The sequence below is a fragment of the Lissotriton vulgaris genome, chromosome 10 (assembly GCF_964263255.1).
Source record: "Lissotriton vulgaris chromosome 10, aLisVul1.2, whole genome shotgun sequence".
Classification (NCBI taxonomy): Eukaryota; Metazoa; Chordata; class Amphibia; order Caudata; family Salamandridae; genus Lissotriton; species Lissotriton vulgaris.
The window spans coordinates 235,933,836-235,952,956 of NC_141698.1; the positions used below are offsets into that span (position 1 = coordinate 235,933,836).

The 19,121-nt window shown below is 52.3% G+C and overlaps 1 protein-coding gene across 1 annotated transcript in view; it reads left to right on the forward strand.

Moving 5' to 3' along the window:
- Positions 1 to 19,121, forward strand: part of CDK5 (cyclin dependent kinase 5) — a 617,240-nt gene that overhangs the window by 329,981 nt on the left and 268,138 nt on the right. The window contains exons 8-10 of the mRNA XM_086940921.1: positions 17,361 to 17,457; positions 18,400 to 18,469; positions 18,581 to 18,641. Of these exons, the coding sequence (XP_086797047.1) occupies positions 17,361 to 17,457; positions 18,400 to 18,469; positions 18,581 to 18,641 (228 nt within the window). The remainder of the gene's footprint in view (positions 1 to 17,360; positions 17,458 to 18,399; positions 18,470 to 18,580; positions 18,642 to 19,121) is intronic.

Here is a 19,121-nt window from a genome sequence, read left to right on the forward strand (position 1 = left end):
TGTCCCTGGGATCCCCATCTAACCCTCGCGTAGTTCCCCTCATGCAGCTTTACAATTAGGCTCAGAAGACCACTGGGGAAACCCAACTCTCCAAGTATTTCCCAAAGTTTTGTACGGGGGACCAGGTCGAATGCAGTTTTGAGATCTATGAAGGCCATATACAAACTGCCTTTCATGATGGTAACCGCCTTCCAATAGATGGCAAAAAAACGAAAGACCTGGTCCATCGTACCTACCTTCCTTCTGAACCCCGCTTGTAAGTGGGAGAGGATACTAGCCTCCTCTATCCAGTCGCCTACTCTTGAGATGATGACCCTGCCGACCACTTTCTGGATTATGTCTATCAGACTGATAGGTCTGTAGTTCGCAGGGTCATCTCTAGCCCCCTTCTTATACACAGCAACTACCTCGGCCCCTTTCCAGGAGTCTGGTACCTGATGTCCCCTCATGATCAGATTCATTATTATCGCAATTAATTTGGCCCAGGCCTCTGGCTCCGCCATCAACAGATCTCCAGGGATCCCATCCTGCCCGGCGGCTTTCTTAGGGGTAAGGTGTCTAATCGCCAACACTACTTCTGCGGCTGAAAATGGAAGGACGTTATCATCTCTGGGGTCCCCTTCACCCAGGCTATTCACCCCGGAACTAGTTATTTCCTCCGAGTCTCCATATAGGGATGAAAAATGAGTAAACCATTGCTGGCAAGTTATATGATCAGCCAATGGTTGGGATTTTCTCTGCCTTGTTCTATTAACCAAATCCCAAAAAAGGTTCGGGTTCCTACTGTTCACAGCCCTGGAAAGATCCTGCCAGTGCTGTTCCTCCCACTCCCGTTTGGCCAATGATAATGCTTTCAGATAATCCTTCCTGGCCGCTCTAACCAGTAAAGGGTCCCCTGAAAGCAGAGCTTTTGTCAATTTTTTCCTTTTGCTCTTACAATGAACATTATACCATGGTTTACAAAGAGTAGAGGGTATAGCGAGAGCCCTATTACTTTTCCCCTTCGAGATAAAAAATTGGCCAACTTGCTCTATTGTGGCTTTATAGGCAGAGTCAAGGGAGGGGTGTTGAGGATTGGCGATCCGATTTTCACCCACCCAGACTTCTAAGTCAGAAGACAACCCCTCAACCAGCGTTTTGATGATTCCTATATCGCCCTCATTAAGGTTAGCCTTATCCCATTTCAGTCTACGGTTATTGTTAAATGGGATAACTTCTTTAGTTGTTTTTAAGGTGACAATCGCTCGCCTGTCATTCAGAACACCCCAATTGAACTTGCAACACAAGGGATTGTGGTCACTATCCTGGCTTGGGACGACCTCCATATCAATAAGGTCCGGCCAGAATCCAACATCCATTAGGATGTAATCGATTCGGGACGGCCCTGAGAGTCTATTAAAGGTCAATGCCCCTGACTGATCAGATATAGTCCTGCCGTTAAGGGCTCTTAATTTGTGATCCCTTGTCAGTGCATTAATTTGTATGGCCCTAGGTGACCACTTCCTAATGGGGGGCAGGGAAAGAGTTGGGATGGACCATTTTGAATCCTCCTCTTCAATTCCTAAGGGGTCATCTCCGAGAAGGGGTTCAAATGTACAATTAAAATCACCCCCCACAAGGATTTTAGCTGAGCTGGAGCAATTGCCTAAGGCCAAGTCCAGGGCTGTTAAGGTCAAAGAGGGGGAGTCGCCCCGTGTCCCTCTCGCATAAACATTAAAGAGGTCAAATTTGACGACATCCTCCTGTCCTCTTGCCGAAAGGTGGAGTATATCATTACACTCCACATTATGGCTTGTGACCACCCAGTTCAGATCTATTTTTATCCAAACTATGAGGCCTCCCGATGGTCTGCCCTTTCCCTTGCTTACAGCAGGCACAGAGTAAGTAGTATACCCCGATTTATGTAGAGGAACTAGACTCCATGTTTCCTGAAACAGGCAGACATCAAACTGCTCAATAAGTAAGTGCCACTCCGGGATTTCTAGCTTCCTCTTTAGCCCAGCAATATTCCAAGAAAGGAGGTTTATTACCCGCCGTCCTCTGGGCATAGAAGTGTAACCCCCCTCGGGCATACTCTCGATATCCACCCTGGTCATAGGGCTCCCCCCCTCCTGGGCCAATGAAATGGGGGTTGCGAGGCAACCAGCCACACTCATCAATGGCCCAGCTAGCCTAGAGTCCTCGGTGATGTCATTGGTGGTCGCCATATGGGCTGTTGATAGACTAATTTCTTCAATATCTATGCTACCACAAGGTGGACGAGGGACCTCATCCCCGGGAGGTTCCTTATCATTGTCATTTCCCCCCCCCCCCCCATGCCCCCAACTTCAATCACAGTCTTCCAACCCTGACAGTTGAGAGAACCGATTGTAAGTATCCAACGGGGTAAAGGGTCTCAGGTGGTTCATACTAGGGGCCTGGTTTAACATATGTCTATGGGGGACCATGGACCAGGCGGAGTGTAGATCAGGCACCCTGGTGAACTGATGCCCATACTGGGGCTGATTATTAATATAGGGTAGTGTGAAGGGCGGCCTATAAAACTGTGGTCTGTTTGAATATTTAGATTTAGTGACTTCTGACCTGGGGTAGAAGTATGTTAACGCCCGTGGGATAATACAGGTTTCCCCATTCCCAGGTGGCCAGTTTAGGATATAGTCAACTGCCCGAGGGTCTCTAAAATTGACCACCACTAGGTCCCCCTCTATATCTTTAATTCTACTCCCCAGCCAGTTGATCCGTCTAACATGAACTATGTCCCCGTCTATGTTAGGTGCTATCGGCCTGTGCAACCGCAACCAGTGGATAATTTTGTTCTTGAGATCGGCATACCCCTCCTTCTTATTTTCTGTTAACTGCGGGACCCCCGTTAAAATCACCACATAGGGCACAGCTTCTGGGGGAATCTCTACTTGTACAGAATGAGGTATTCTGATATTTCCACCATCCCCCTGTACGTTCTGATTATTGCTCGTCGAGGCTTTTGAAGATGATGATTTGGTGGGGCCCGCGCCCAATTCAGTGGCTGGTGCTTTTAGTTGTTTAGGCTGCGGTGTGTTGAGAGTTGGGGACACTGCTCCACCCGGAGGCTGGCAATTTTGCTTAGTCAGAGCAGGGGCAGAAGAATTTTTAGATTTCCTTTGTGGTGTGGTAGGGGGGGGCCTGTCAAGAGCGTAGGATTCACCGCCACACTTCCTTTATTTTTGGTAAGGGTAGTCATACTAGTTATGGCGGCTTCCAGTATGGTTAATCTAATTTCCACCTTTTTAATAGACTCATTGATAGGTAGGAGGAGAGATCTCAACAAAAATTCCAAGTTCCCTGTCACTGTGGGGGGAAGTGGAGGTGTAGTAATGATTGGGGAGACTCTGTCATTGTTATCAGGAGCCTCATCTTGTGTGGTTGCTAATGATGGACAATGAACCGGTGGAACAGCTACATGTGGTGTATGTTCCTGCTCTACTACTGGAGGAGTCACAGTTGTAATCGGAGTTTTTGTCCCTTTACCGAAATCAGTGTGCGATGTTTTGGCTTTACCTGGTACCACCCTTTGTTTCTTCCTTTTTTTACTAGGGGGCGGGCGATGGGTCTGGGCTACAGGAAAAAACTTAACTTTCTGCTTCCTAGATTTAGATGTGTCAGCCACACGACTACAACTAGGAGTGGGTGAAACAATTATGATATTATCCGCGGGCAAACAAGGGGTGGCTACAAAGTCACGAAACAATAGGGGGACTCCATCTTGACTTACGTTATCCTCACTTAGGACATTCGAATCACCCTCCCGGTTCAATTCAAATAGACTGTCAGTGAGGGGTCTATGTTTCATATTCTCAACGGAGCGACGCCGCTCTGCCCTGCGCTCAGCTAAGATAGAATCCTTTTCTCCCTCACTCCTCTTAGGAAAGTAATTCTCCAGAGAACCGTTACGTAATCTGGATTTTTTACCCGGGGTTTCTTCTTCTGTTGCCATGTCCATATTGTTGTGACAATGTCCTCCGGGCTACAGGAAAGAGGTCAGGCCCAGCCCGGCCTCCTTCGGCCCCGGACGGCCACAGACGGTCCCGCCCTTGTCCCGGGCTTCTCCCGGCGCGCTCCCGCTAAGCGGGGACAGTGGGCCAATGTATACCCAGTGGGCACTTGCTGATTGGTAGACGCTCAGGGGGGTGTGGCCAGCGGGGAGAGCAGCCCAGGTGTGTTAGATGGGCGCGCAGGGGCTCCTGGTCACTGGAGTCCCTGCCTGCGTGCTCGCAGCCCCGCCGGCTTGCTCACCTGCCCGCGCCTCCTGTCCTCAGCTTTTACAGAGTCTCCTGCCTCCTGTGTGCGAGGCGCTGCGGGACCCGCGAAGCGGGTTCCGCGAGGTCAAGGGTGGAGAGGGGCTCGAGAATCCACAGAAGTCCTCTGGCAGTGCAGGTCTCCCTTCCTGCGGTCGGTCTCAAAACAGGCAGCAAAGAGGTAAGGGTTCCGTTGTGTTAAGGGATCTCCCGCTTTTTCAGGACTGTGGGCGGGGGGCGTGGCCAGCGGGGAGAGCAGCCCAGGTGTGTTAGATGGGCGCGCAGGGGCTCCTGGTCACTGGAGTCCCTGCCTGCGTGCTCGCAGCCCCGCCGGCTTGCTCACCTGCCCGCGCCTCCTGTCCTCAGCTTTTACAGAGTCTCCTGCCTCCTGTGTGCGAGGCGCTGCGGGACCCGCGAAGCGGGTTCCGCGAGGTCAAGGGTGGAGAGGGGCTCGAGAATCCACAGAAGTCCTCTGGCAGTGCAGGTCTCCCTTCCTGCGGTCGGTCTCAAAACAGGCAGCAAAGAGGTAAGGGTTCCGTTGTGTTAAGGGATCTCCCGCTTTTTCAGGACTGTGGGCATGTATCTGTTGGAACAGTAGCAAGCACTTGTCATCATTTATCCAGCATCGTTAAAGGATAGATTTTTTGTTGTTTTGAGAGTTGTAATTTCCGTTAAGGCTCCCACCACACAGCTTCACCTACACAGCTCCACCAAGGCACCCACCATACAGCTCCACCGAGGCACCCACCACACAGCTCCACTGATGCACCCACCAAACAGCTCCACCGATGCACCCACCACACAGCTCCACCGACACAGCTCCACCGACGCACCCACCACCCAACTCCACCTACACAGCTCCACCGATGCACCCACCACACAGCTCCACCGATGCACCCACCACACAGCTCCACCGATGCACCCACCACAGCTCCACCGATGCACCCACCACACAGCTCCACCGATGCACCCACCACACAGCTCCACCGATGCACCCACCACACAGCTCCACCGATGCAACCACCACACAGCTCCACCGATGCAACCACCACACAGCTCTACCGAGGCACCCACCACACAGCTCCACCGAGGCACCCACCACACAGCTCCACCGAGGCACCCGCCACACAGCTCCACCGAGGCACCCACCACACAGCTCCACGAGGCACCCACCACACAGCTCCACAGATGCACCCACCACACAGCTCCACCGATGCACCCACCACACAGCTCCACCGACACAGCTCCACCGATGCACCCACCACACAGCTCCACCGACACAGCTCCACCGATGCACCCACCACACAGCTCCACCGATGCACCTACCACACAGCTCCACCGATGCACCCACCACACAGCTCCACCGATGCATCCACCACACAGCTCCACCGATGCACCCACCACACAGCTCCACCGATGCACCCACCTCACAGCTCCACCGATGCACCCACCACACAGCTCCACCGATGCACCCCCCACAAACCTCCACTGATGCACCCACCACACACCTCCACCGATGCACCCACCACACACCTCCACCGATGCACCCACCACACATGCCCCCACTACACATGCCCCAACCACACAGCTCCACAGATGCCCCCACCACACAGCTCCACCGATGCACCCACCTCACAGCTCCACCGATGCACCCACCACACAGCTCCACCGATGCACCCCCCACACACCTCCACTGATGCACCCACCACACACCTCCACCGATGCACCCACCACACACCTCCACCGATGCACCCACCACACATGCCCCCACTACACATGCCCCAACCACACAGCTCCACAGATGCCCCCACCACACAGCTCCACCGATGCACCCACCACATAGCTCCACCGATGCACACAGCTCCACCGATGCACCCACCACACAGCTCCACCGATGCACCCACCACACAGCTCCACCTATACAGCTCCACCGATGCACCCACCACACAGCTCCACTGATGCACCCACCACACAGCTCCACCGGCACAGCTCCACCGATGCACCCACCACACAGCTCCACCGACACAGCTCCACCGATGCACCCACCACACAGCTCCACCGATGCACCCACCACACAGCTCCACCGATGCACCCACCACACAGCTCCACCTACACAGCTGCAGCGATGCACCCATCACACAGCTCCAGCGATGCAGCCACCACACAGCTCCACCGACACAGCTCCACCGATGCACCCACCATACAGCTCCACCGTTGCACCCACCATACAGCTCCACCATTGCACCCACCATACAGCTCCACCGATGCACCCACCGCACAGCTCCGCCGAGGCAACCACCACACAGCTCCGCCGGGGCACCCACCACACAGCTCCGCTGAGGCACCCAACACTCAGCTCCGCCGAGGCACCCACCACACAGCTTCGCCGAGGCACCCACCACACAGCTCCGCCGATGCACCCACCACACAGCTCCGCCGATGCACCCACCACACAGCTCTGCCGATGCACCCACCACACAGCTCCACCGATGCACCCACCACACAGCTCCACCGATGCACCCACCACACAGCTCCACCGATACACCCACCTCCACAGATGCACCCACCACCCAGCTCCACAGATGCACCAACCACCCAGCTCCACAGATGCACCCACCACCCAGCTCCATCGATGCTCCATTTAAGCTCCACCAATGCACCCACCACCCAGCTCCATCAATGCATCCACTAAGCTTCACCGATGCACCCACCACACAGCTCCACCGATGCACCTACCACACAGCTCCACCGATGCACCCACCACACAGCTCCACCGATGCATCCACCACACAGCTCCACCGATGCATCCACCACACAGCTCCACCGATGCACCCACCACCCAACTCCACCGATGCACCCACCACACAGCTCCACCGATGCACCCACCACACAGCTCCACCGATGCACCCACCACACAGCTCCACCAATGCATCCACCACACAGCTCCACCGATGCACCCACCACCCAACTCCACCGATGCACCCACCACACAGCTCCACCGACGCACCCACCACACAGCTCCACCTACACAGCTCCACCGATGCACCCACCACACAGCTCCACTGATGCACCCACCACACAGCTCCACCGATGCACCCACCACCCAACTCCACCGATGCACCCACCAAACAGCTCCACCGACACAGCTCCACCGACGCACCCACCACACAGCTCCACCGACACAGCTCCACCGATGCACCCACCACACAGCTCCACCGATGCACCCACCACACAGCTCCACCGATGCACCCACCACACAGCTCCACCTACACAGCTGCAGCGATGCACCCATCACACAGCTCCAGCGATGCAGCCACCACACAGCTCCACCGACAGAGCTCCACCGATGCACCCACCACACAGCTCCACCGATGCACCCACCACACAGCTCCACCGATGCACCCACCTCCACAGATGCACCCACCACCCAGCTCCACAGATGCACCAACCACCCAGCTCCACAGATGCACCCACCACCCAGCTCCATCGATGCTCCATTTAAGCTCCACCAATGCACCCACCACACAGCTCCACCAATGCATCCACTAAGCTTCACCGATGCACCCACCACACAGCTCCACCGATGCACCTACCACACAGCTCCACCGATGCACCCACCACACAGCTCCACCGATGCATCCACCACACAGCTCCACCGATGCATCCACCACACAGCTCCACCGATGCACCCACCACCCAACTCCACCGATGCACCCACCACACAGCTCCACCGATGCACCCACCACACAGCTCCACCGATGCACCCACCACACAGCTCCACCGATGCATCCACCACACAGCTCCACCGATGCATCCACCACACAGCTCCACCGATGCACCCACCACCCAACTCCACCGATGCACCCACCACACAGCTCCACCGACGCACCCACCACACAGCTCCACCTACACAGCTCCACCGATGCACCCACCACCCAACTCCACCGATGCACCCACCACACAGCTCCACCGACACAGCTCCACCGACGCACCCACCACACAGCTCCACCGACACAGCTCCACCGATGCACCCACCACACAGCTCCACCGATGCACCCACCACACAGCTCCACCTACACAGCTGCAGCGATGCACCCATCACACAGGTCCAGCGATGCAGCCACCACACAGCTCCACCGACAGAGCTCCACCGATGCACCCACCACACAGCTCCACCGATGCACCCACCACACAGCTCCACCGTTGCACCCACCATACAGCTCCACTGCTGCACCCACCATACAGCTCCACCGATGCACCCACCACACAGCTCCGCCGAGGCAACCACCACACAGCTCCGCAGGGGCACCCACCACACAGCTCCGCCGAGGCACCCACCACACAGCTCCGCCGAGGCACCCACCACACAGCTTCGCCGAGGCACCCACCACACAGCTTCGCCGAGGCACCCACCACACAGCTCCGCCGATGCACCCACCACACAGCTCCGCCGATGCACCCACCACACAGCTCCACCGATGCACCCACCACACAGCTCCACCGATGCACCCACCACACAGCTCCACCGATGCACCCACCTCCACAGATGCACCCAGCTCCACAGATGCACCCAGCTTCACAGATGCACCCACCACCCAGCTCCATCGATGCTCCATTCAAGCTCCACCAATGCACCCACCACACAGCTCCACCAATGCACCCACCACACAGCTCCACCGATGCACCCACCACACAGCTCCACCGATGCATCCACCACACAGCTCCACCGATGCATCCACCACACAGCTCCACCGATGCACCCACCACCCAACTCCACCGATGCACCCACCACACAGCTCCACCGATGCACCCACCACACAGCTCCACCGATGCACCCACCACACAGCTCCACCGATGCATCCACCACACAGCTCCACCGATGCATCCACCACACAGCTCCACCGATGCATCCACCACACAGCTCCACCGATGCACCCACCACCCAACTCCACCGATGCACCCACCACACAGCTCCACCGACGCACCCACCACACAGCTCCACCTACACAGCTCCACCGATGCACCCACCACACAGCTCCACTGATGCACCCACCACACAGCTCCACTGATGCACCCACCACACAGCTCCACCGACACAGCTCCACCGATGCACCCACCACCCAACTCCACCGATGCACCCACCACACAGCTCCACCGACACAGCTCCACCGACGCACCCACCACACAGCTCCACCGACACAGCTCCACCGATGCACCCTCCACACAGCTCCACCGATGCACCCACCACACAGCTCCACCGATGCACCCACTACACAGCTCTACCTACACAGCTGCAGCGATGCACCCATCACACAGCTCCAGCGATGCAGCCACCACACAGCTCCACCGACAGAGCTCCACCGTTGCACCCACCACACAGCTCCACCGATGCACCCACCACACAGCTCCACCGATGCACCCACCACACAGCTCCACCGATGCATCCACCACACAGCTCCACCGATGCATCCACCACACAGCTCCACCGATGCACCCACCACACAGCTCCACCGACACAGCTCCACCGACGCACCCACCACACAGCTCCACCTACACAGCTCCACCGATGCATCCACCACACAGCTCCACTGATGCATCCACCACACAGCTCCACCGACACAGCTCCACCGATGCACCCACAACACAGCTCCACCAACACAGCTCCACCGATGCACCCACCACACAGCTCCACCGATGCACCCACCACACAGCTCCACCGATGCACCCACCACACAGCTCCACCTACACAGCTGCAGCGATGCACCCATCACACAGCTCCAGCGATGCAGCCACCACACAGCTCCACCGACACAGCTCCACCGATGCACCCACCACACAGCTCCACCGATGCAGCCACCACACAGCTCCACCGATTCAGCCACCACACAGCTCCACTGATGCAGCCACCACACAGCTCCACCGATGCAGCCACCACACAGCTCCACCGATGCAGCCACCACACAGCTCCACCGATGCAGCCAGCACACATCTCCTCCGACACAGCTCCACCGATGCACCCACCACCCAACTCCACCGATGCACCCACCACAGAGCTCCACCGACACAGCTCCACCGATGCACCCACCACACAGCATCACCTACACAGCTCCACCGAGGCACCCACCACACAGCTCCACTGATGCACCCACCACACAGCTCCACCGACACAGCTCCACCGATGCACCCACCACACAGCTCCACCTACACAGCTCCGCCGATGCACCCACCACCCAACTCCACCGATGCACCCACCACACAGCTCCACCGAGACAGCTCCACCGATGCACCCACCACACAGATCTACCTACACAGCTCCACTGATGCAACCACCACACAGCTCCACCGATGCAACCACCAAACAGCTCCACCGATGCAACCACCACACAGCTCCACCGATGCAACCACCACACAGCTCCACTGATGCAACCACCACACAGCTCCACCGAGGCACCCACCACACAGCTCCACCGAGGCACCCACCACACAGCTCCACCGAGGCACCCACAACACAGCTCCACAGATGCACCCACTACACAGCTCCACAGCTGCACCCACCACACAGCTCCACCGATGCACCCACCACACAGCTCCACAGATGCACCCACCACACAGCTCCACCGATGCACCCACCACACAGCTCCACCAATGCACCCACCACACACCTCCACCGATGCACCCACAACACACCTCCACCGAGGCACCCACCACACACCTCCACCGATGCCCCCACCACACATGCCCCCACCACACATGCCCCCAACACACAGCTCCACAGATGCCCCACCACACAGCTCCACCGATGCACCCACCACACAGCTCCACCGATGCACCCACCACACAGCTCCACCGATGCACCCACCACACAGCTCCACCGATGCACCCACCACACAGCTCCACCGATGCACCCACCACACAGCTCCACCGATGCACCCACCACACAGCTCCACCGATGCACCCTCCACACAGCTCCACCGATGCACCCACCACACAGCTCCACCGATGCACCCACCACACAGCTCCACCTACACAGCTCCACCGATGCACCCTCCACCCAACTCCACCGATGCACCCACCACACAGCTCCACCGACACAGCTCCACCGATGCACCCACCACACAGCTCCACCTACACAGCTCCACCGATGCACCCACCACACAGCTCCACTGATGCACCCACCATACAGCTCCACCGACACAGCTCCACCGATACACCCACCACACCGCTCCACCTACACAGCTCCAGCGATGCACCCATCACACAGCTCCAGCGATGCAGCCACCACACAGGTCCACCGACACAGCTCCACCGATGCACCCACCACACAGCTTCGCCGAGGCACCCACCACACAGCTTCGCCGAGGCACCCACCACACACCTCCGCCGAGGCACCCACCACACAGCTCCGCCGAGGCACCCACCACACAGCTCCGCCGAGGCACCCACCACACAGCTCTACTGAGGCACCCACCACACAGCTCCGCCGAGGCACCCACCACACAGCTCTGCCGATGCTCCAACTAAGCTCCACCAATGCACCCACCACACAGCTCCACCAATGCACCCACCACACAGCTATGCCGTGGCACCCACCACACAGCTCCGCCGTGGCACTCACCACACAGCTCCGCCGTGGCACCCACCATACAGCTCCACCGATGCACACACCACTCAGCGCAACCACAGCATCACTGGTTCAAATATGTTCTTTCAATTTTTCAAGCTTTCACGCTTTATTACAAATCACAAAAATATGTTAATATTTCAATTCTGTTCTTGGATTTTCATCACAATAAAAAAACACTGAACATAATCTTCACAAATGTTATTTACAAAAGTTTTATCTATTGCCATTACAAATTAAATAAATAATTAAGTATTAATTATTTTAAAAAATTAAAAGCCATTGTTATTTGTAATATCAATACATCTAAGTCACGTAAATACAAAACATGTTGCATTGCAAATGCTATAGATGTCACATTTGCAAAAGTTATAACTATTGGCATTGTAAATGATAAAGCTATTAATTTAGCTATTTTTAAAAAAACACATAAATAAAAATAATTCATTTATAACACCAATAGCTCAAACTTTCCTAATGCGAGCCCTATTGCATTTCCAATGCTTGTTAAGTTTGTAGCGTTTCGGGGGTCCGGGGGTCCAAGCTTTGAACTCGGCCGTGTTCCTGTGAAGTTACACCACTAAGCGCGCTCGCTCGCTCGCAAAGGCAGTGGAGCAGAGCAGGAGCTCCGGGAAAGACGTGCGTACCGCGCTAGCCTGCGGCCTCCATGTTTTCCCCTGCCGTTTGAAGTCAATGAATGAAGTTGGAATCGTTCTGATCCTATCAGAATCCGGAACAACGTATTTTGTAACTGGAAGTGGTATTATCGGCTGTTAAGTGATTGAGTGTCACCCGATGCATTTTTATTTATTTTTGTTGTGTGTTAACCCTTTCGATGCTGATGACGAGCTCAGCTCGTCATGATGCACGGTTGAGCTGTGCTGATGACGAGCTGAGCTCGTCATGAACAATGTGCCTAACGAAAAGTCAGCACAGGAGGGGAAAACACCTAGCAGCCAAGGTGTTAATAAAAAGAATTAAAAAAAAAAAGTCTATTTGACTTCCTCACAAAAGCTTACTTTTAGTGGGTAGTGCTCTGTGCAACACATTCCTTCTTCTTAGAGGACAGGAGATATTCGGCCAGTGTTTCTTATGCGTCTAACTCAAGCTTGGATCTCGGTACTGCAGGTGTTGTACCTACTAGCCCTTATGGCTGAGATTCATCAAGTGATGTCCGACGAGGAAATGGTTACACCTTTTAGGGAACCTCTCAGTTCAGAAGCGTACTGGTTGCTGACATCTACTGAGCAACCATGTTGTCAGCAATGCATATTTTCATAAATCACTACTGCCTTACATCGTAGGTATGCAGTGACAGATACTACTTGATTTCCTTGGATATCTGGCACTACTCAGTTCCACAGCTCAGGGATTACTGCTAATTATGAAAAAAACACAACTTTTAGGTAAGCATCTGTCAAGACAATCTGTGGTGTTTTTTACCCCAAAAAGCTTGTTCCAGGGGCAGGTGAAGTGTTCTGGGATCTTCCAAGTAGACACAAATGATGGAATTTAGGATTACATAATGCAAGTTTCTTTCCAGATTTAACTAGACAAACATCTTTTCTTCATCATGTTCCACTATGTTTGCCTTCTGAGTGAAATAGATTAGGCTTATCCTGAGAATGTTGATAAATATGTTACATGAGGTTTACCCCCCAACTGTTATAAATTGTTATTTTAATTAGCTTTGATGGGTAACTTCTAACCAATGCTCCCTCACTTTTCTTGCCGTTATTTGAAACTTATCAATATAAGTGAACTTTATTATGTACCTTGCTGAAAGGGAGGATTATACTTTGTTCTGCTGTGACTGGCCTTTCATAATGATGTGTACAATATCGAGGTAGCCAAATTTGTGTTCTATTAATCCACTTCAATATTTAATCCTCTAATCTGTTCTGGGCCACTAATGTCCTTCTGCCTCCCTTTCAAATGTTAGTGATTCCTCATCTGTACAGTTGGGGAATAGTGTAAAAAAAAGAAGTGGCAAGGTGCTGACGTCCTTTGTAACATAGGTGGCGCAAGTTGAAAAGCTACTGTATTTTGTTCTTTTAATTTTTTTATTAAAACAGGCCACCACACAGCTCCACCGACACAGCTCCACCGACGCACCCACCACACAGCTCCACCTACACAGCTCCACCGATGCACCCACCACACAGCTCAACTGATGCATCCACCACACAGCTCCACCGACACAGCTCCACCGATGCACCCACAACACAGCTCCACCAACACAGCTCCACCGATGCACCCACCACACAGCTCCACCGATGCACCCACCACACAGCTCCACCGATGCACCCACCACACAGCTCCACCTACACAGCTGCAGCGATGCACCCATCACACAGCTCCAGCGATGCAGCCACCACACAGCTCCACTGACACAGCTCCACAGATGCACCCACCACACAGCTCCACCGATGCAGCCACCACACAGCTCCACCGATTCAGCAACCACACAGCTCCACTGATGCAGCCACCACACAGCTCCACCGATGCAGCCACCACACAGCTCCACCGATGCAGCCACCACACAGCTCCACCGATGCAGCCACCACACATCTCCTCCGACACCGCTCCACCGATGCACCCACCACCCAACTCCACCGATGCACCCACCACACAGCTCCACCGACACAGCTCCACCGATGCACCCACCACACAGCATCACCTACACAGCTCCACCGAGGCACCCACCACACAGCTCCACTGATGCACCCACCACACAGCTCCACCGACACAGCTCCACCGATGCACCCACCACACAGCTCTACCTACACAGCTCCACCGATGCACCCACCACCCAACTCCACCGATGCACCCACCACACAGCTCCACCGACACAGCTCCACCGATGCACCCCCCACACAGATCTACCTACACAGCTCCACTGATGCAACCACCACACAGCTCCACCGATGCAACCACCACACAGCTCCACCGATGCAACCACCACACAGCTCCACCGATGCAACCACCACACAGCTCCACTGATGCAACCACCACACAGCTCCACCGAGGCACCCACCACACAGCTCCACCGAGGCACCCACCACACAGCTCTACCGAGGCACCCACTACACAGCTCCACAGATGCACCCACTACACAGCTCCACAGCTGCACCCACCACACAGCTCCACCGATGCACCCACCACACAGCTCCACAGATGCACCCACCACACAGCTCCACCGATGCACCCACCACACAGCTCCACCAATGCACCCACCACACACCTCCACCGATGCACCCACAACACACCTCCGCCGAGGCACCCACCACACAGCTCCGCCGAGGCACCCACCACACAGCTCTACTGAGGCACCCACCACACAGCTCCGCCGTGGCACTCACCACACAGCTCCGCCGTGGCACCCACCATACAGCTCCACCGATGCTCCAACTAAGCTCCACCAATGCACCCACCAAACAGCTACACCGATGCACACACCACTCAGCGCAACCACAGCATCACTGGTTCAAATATGTTCTTTCAATTTTTCAAGCTTTCACGCTTTATTACAAATCACAAAAATATGTTAATATTTCAATTCTGTTCTTGGATTTTCATCACAATAAAAAAACACTGAACATAATCTTCACAAATGTTATTTACAAAAGTTTTATCTATTGCCATTACAAATTAAATAAATAATTAAGTATTAATTATTTTAAAAAATTAAAAGCCATTGTTATTTGTAATATCAATACATCTAAGTCACGTAAATACAAAACATGTTGCATTGCAAATGCTATAGATGTCACATTTGCAAAAGTTATAACTATTGGCATTGTAAATGATAAAGCTATTAATTTAGCTATTTTTAAAAAAACACATAAATAAAAATAATTCATTTATAACACCAATAGCTCAAACTTTCCTAATGCGAGCCCTATTGCATTTCCAATGCTTGTTAAGTTTGTAGCGTTTCGGGGGTCCGGGGGTCCAAGCTTTGAACTCGGCCGTGTTCCTGTGAAGTTACACCACTAAGCGCGCTCGCTCGCTCGCAAAGGCAGTGGAGCAGAGCAGGAGCTCCGGGAAAGACGTGCGTACCGCGCTAGCCTGCGGCCTCCATGTTTTCCCCTGCCGTTTGAAGTCAATGAATGAAGTTGGAATCGTTCTGATCCTATCAGAATCCGGAACAACGTATTTTGTAACTGGAAGTGGTATTATCGGCTGTTAAGTGATTGAGTGTCACCCGATGCATTTTTATTTATTTTTGTTGTGTGTTAATAAAAAGAATTTAAAAAAAAAGTCTATTTGACTTCCTCACAAAAGCTTACTTTTAGTGGGTAGTGCTCTGTGCAACACATTCCTTCTTCTTAGAGGACAGGAGATATTCGGCCAGTGTTTCTTATGCGTCTAACTCAAGCTTGGATCTCGGTACTGCAGGTGTTGTACCTACTAGCCCTTATGGCTGAGATTCATCAAGTGATGTCCGACGAGGAAATGGTTACACCTTTTAGGGAACCTCTCAGTTCAGAAGCGTACTGGTTGCTGACATCTACTGAGCAACCATGTTGTCAGCAATGCATATTTTCATAAATCACTACTGCCTTACATCGTAGGTATGCAGTGACAGATACTACTTGATTTCCTTGGATATCTGGCACTACTCAGTTCCACAGCTCAGGGATTACTGCTAATTATGAAAAAAACACAACTTTTAGGTAAGCATCTGTCAAGACAATCTGTGGTGTTTTTTACCCCAAAAAGCTTGTTCCAGGGGCAGGTGAAGTGTTCTGGGATCTTCCAAGTTACACAAATGATGGAATTTAGGATTACATAATGCAAGTTTCTTTCCAGATTTAACTAGACAAACATCTTTTCTTCATCATGTTCCACTATGTTTGCCTTCTGAGTGAAATAGATTAGGCTTATCCTGAGAATGTTGATAAATATGTTACATGAGGTTTACCCCCCCAACTGTTATAAATTGTTATTTTAATTAGCTTTGATGGGTAACTTCTAACCAATGCTCCCTCACTTTTCTTGCCGTTATTTGAAACTTATCAATATAAGTGAACTTTATTATGTACCTTGCTGAAAGGGAGGATTATACTTTGTTCTGCTGTGACTGGCCTTTCATAATGATGTGTACAATATCGAGGTAGCCAAATTTGTGTTCTATTAATCCACTTCAATATTTAATCCTCTAATCTGTTCTGGGCCACTAATGTCCTTCTGCCTCCCTTTCAAATGTTAGTGATTCCTCGTCTGTACAGTTGGGGAATAGTGTAAAAAAAAGAAGTGGCAAGGTGCTGACGTCCTTTGTAACATAGGTGGCGCAAGTTGAAAAGCTACTGTATTTTGTTCTTTTAATTTTTTTATTAAAACAGGCTGTCCTCAGATTTGGACGTGCAGTGAATGTGAAGTCCCAGCTGTGAGCTGTGGTTTGAATTTGTCTGTATTGCTGGAAAATATTGTACTTCTCCTATTCTGTTTTTTGTTACTAGGTCGTGACACTTTGGTATCGCCCTCCTGATGTGCTTTTTGGTGCCAAGCTCTATTCTACCTCAATAGACATGTGGTCCGCAGGATGCATCTTTGCAGGTAATGTATGGATATGGGTGCATAACCTCAGTATAGGAAATGAATAGAGACAAGAAGGGAAGACCGGGGTTAAACTTTGGTTCTTTGTGGTTATTTCCAAGACATCAGTATGCCATTCTATTGAATGTTGAGATTCCTGTCTGTTTCAAGCTGTTTCAAGCACCTTCAAGCTTTATCAGCACCCCCCCCCCCCCCTCCCATTAAGTGGCATTACTGTACTGTACGGCCCAGAAAAGTTCAATAGAACAGGTATCAGTGAATTATTCTGTAAATAACGTTTGTCACCTTCATTTGCGAACATAATGGAGGCATGGTGACAGCATATCTTTAGAGTGAGAAGTGTCAGGTGGAATTTGATGTACTGGTCTGGATAGATGTCAGATTCATATTTGTGAAGAGGTTAGGTTTTGAGCTTTTTCCTTACATAAGCGTTTGTCCTGTGTCTCAGCTGAATGGTTGGAGTCAGAGCCACATGCTGAGTGGTGGGAGTTAGCTCAGCGTCTGTATCATGGTATTGAATGCCGCAGGGTGAGTGGTGACACTGAGTGCCACCTTATTGTATCTATGGACGGATAGTTGCATGATGAGGCATTCTATGTGGGAATTTATTTGTAAGTAGAAATAGATTTTGTTTGTCAGGTCAGAAGTTCATTCTCAAGTGTCATTCTTCAGAGAAGATTCAAAGGTATTCACCTTTAACACAGTTTAAAAAAAATTGAACACAGTGTAGTTGATTTATGGCAGCAGTTCATACTACTGCTGCGTTTCCCCTTTGCATTCATGTGTTTGATGTGCATTATCCATAGTCCTTCGTCTATCATCTGTATCTAGGTGGTTGTTAACCTTTGCCATACGTTTTCATCAAATACCTATTTCTCGTTTTCATATCCATCTCCCATCCAACCTTCCTTGCCTGACTCTTTGCCTTTTCTCTTTATTTAGAACTGGCCAATGCTGGACGACCCCTATTCCCTGGAAATGACGTAGACGACCAACTCAAGAGGATCTTCCGATATCCTTTATAATTATCAGGTTGATTAAGGCCCCTTCCCTTTAATATAGTTGATTTTGTTGTGTGGCACGTTAAAAATTGAACACATTTATTTTCCATAACTCTTATCACATTGCTGGGGACACCGACAGAAGAACAATGGCCTTCAATGACTAAACTTCCAGACTACAAGGTGAGAAAACCAAGATTCTCCTATAGAGGGGTGGAAATGCCGCCAGGGCGTTACAAAAGAAATAGAAAATAAATATTTTCTGTACGTTTGATTTTCTGAAGTGAGACGCAGAAGAGGAATGTAATGTTCTTCTTTCGGAGTACCAAGAAAATAACTGCTTGATAAACTGGAGTTTGCCATAAAGTTATTTTAACCAAATATATTGGCTTTCAAAAACAATACTTTTTCTATAGATATCCAGTGTAAGTCTCGAAGATGTCCAGACATATGAGCATGCTAAGATAAGACCACTATCGGCTAGGGCAGTCGACCTCGAATCTGGGGAACTGGGTTCGAGTCTCAGCAATGACGCTGAACATCCTGTGATTCTGAGCAAATCACCTAATCTCCCCGTGGCTAACAATTATTATTTTTTTTTTTTAAATGACTGTGTCCTCATGTAATGCAACTGGTGCTATGTAAAGCGCTCTGATACCCGAT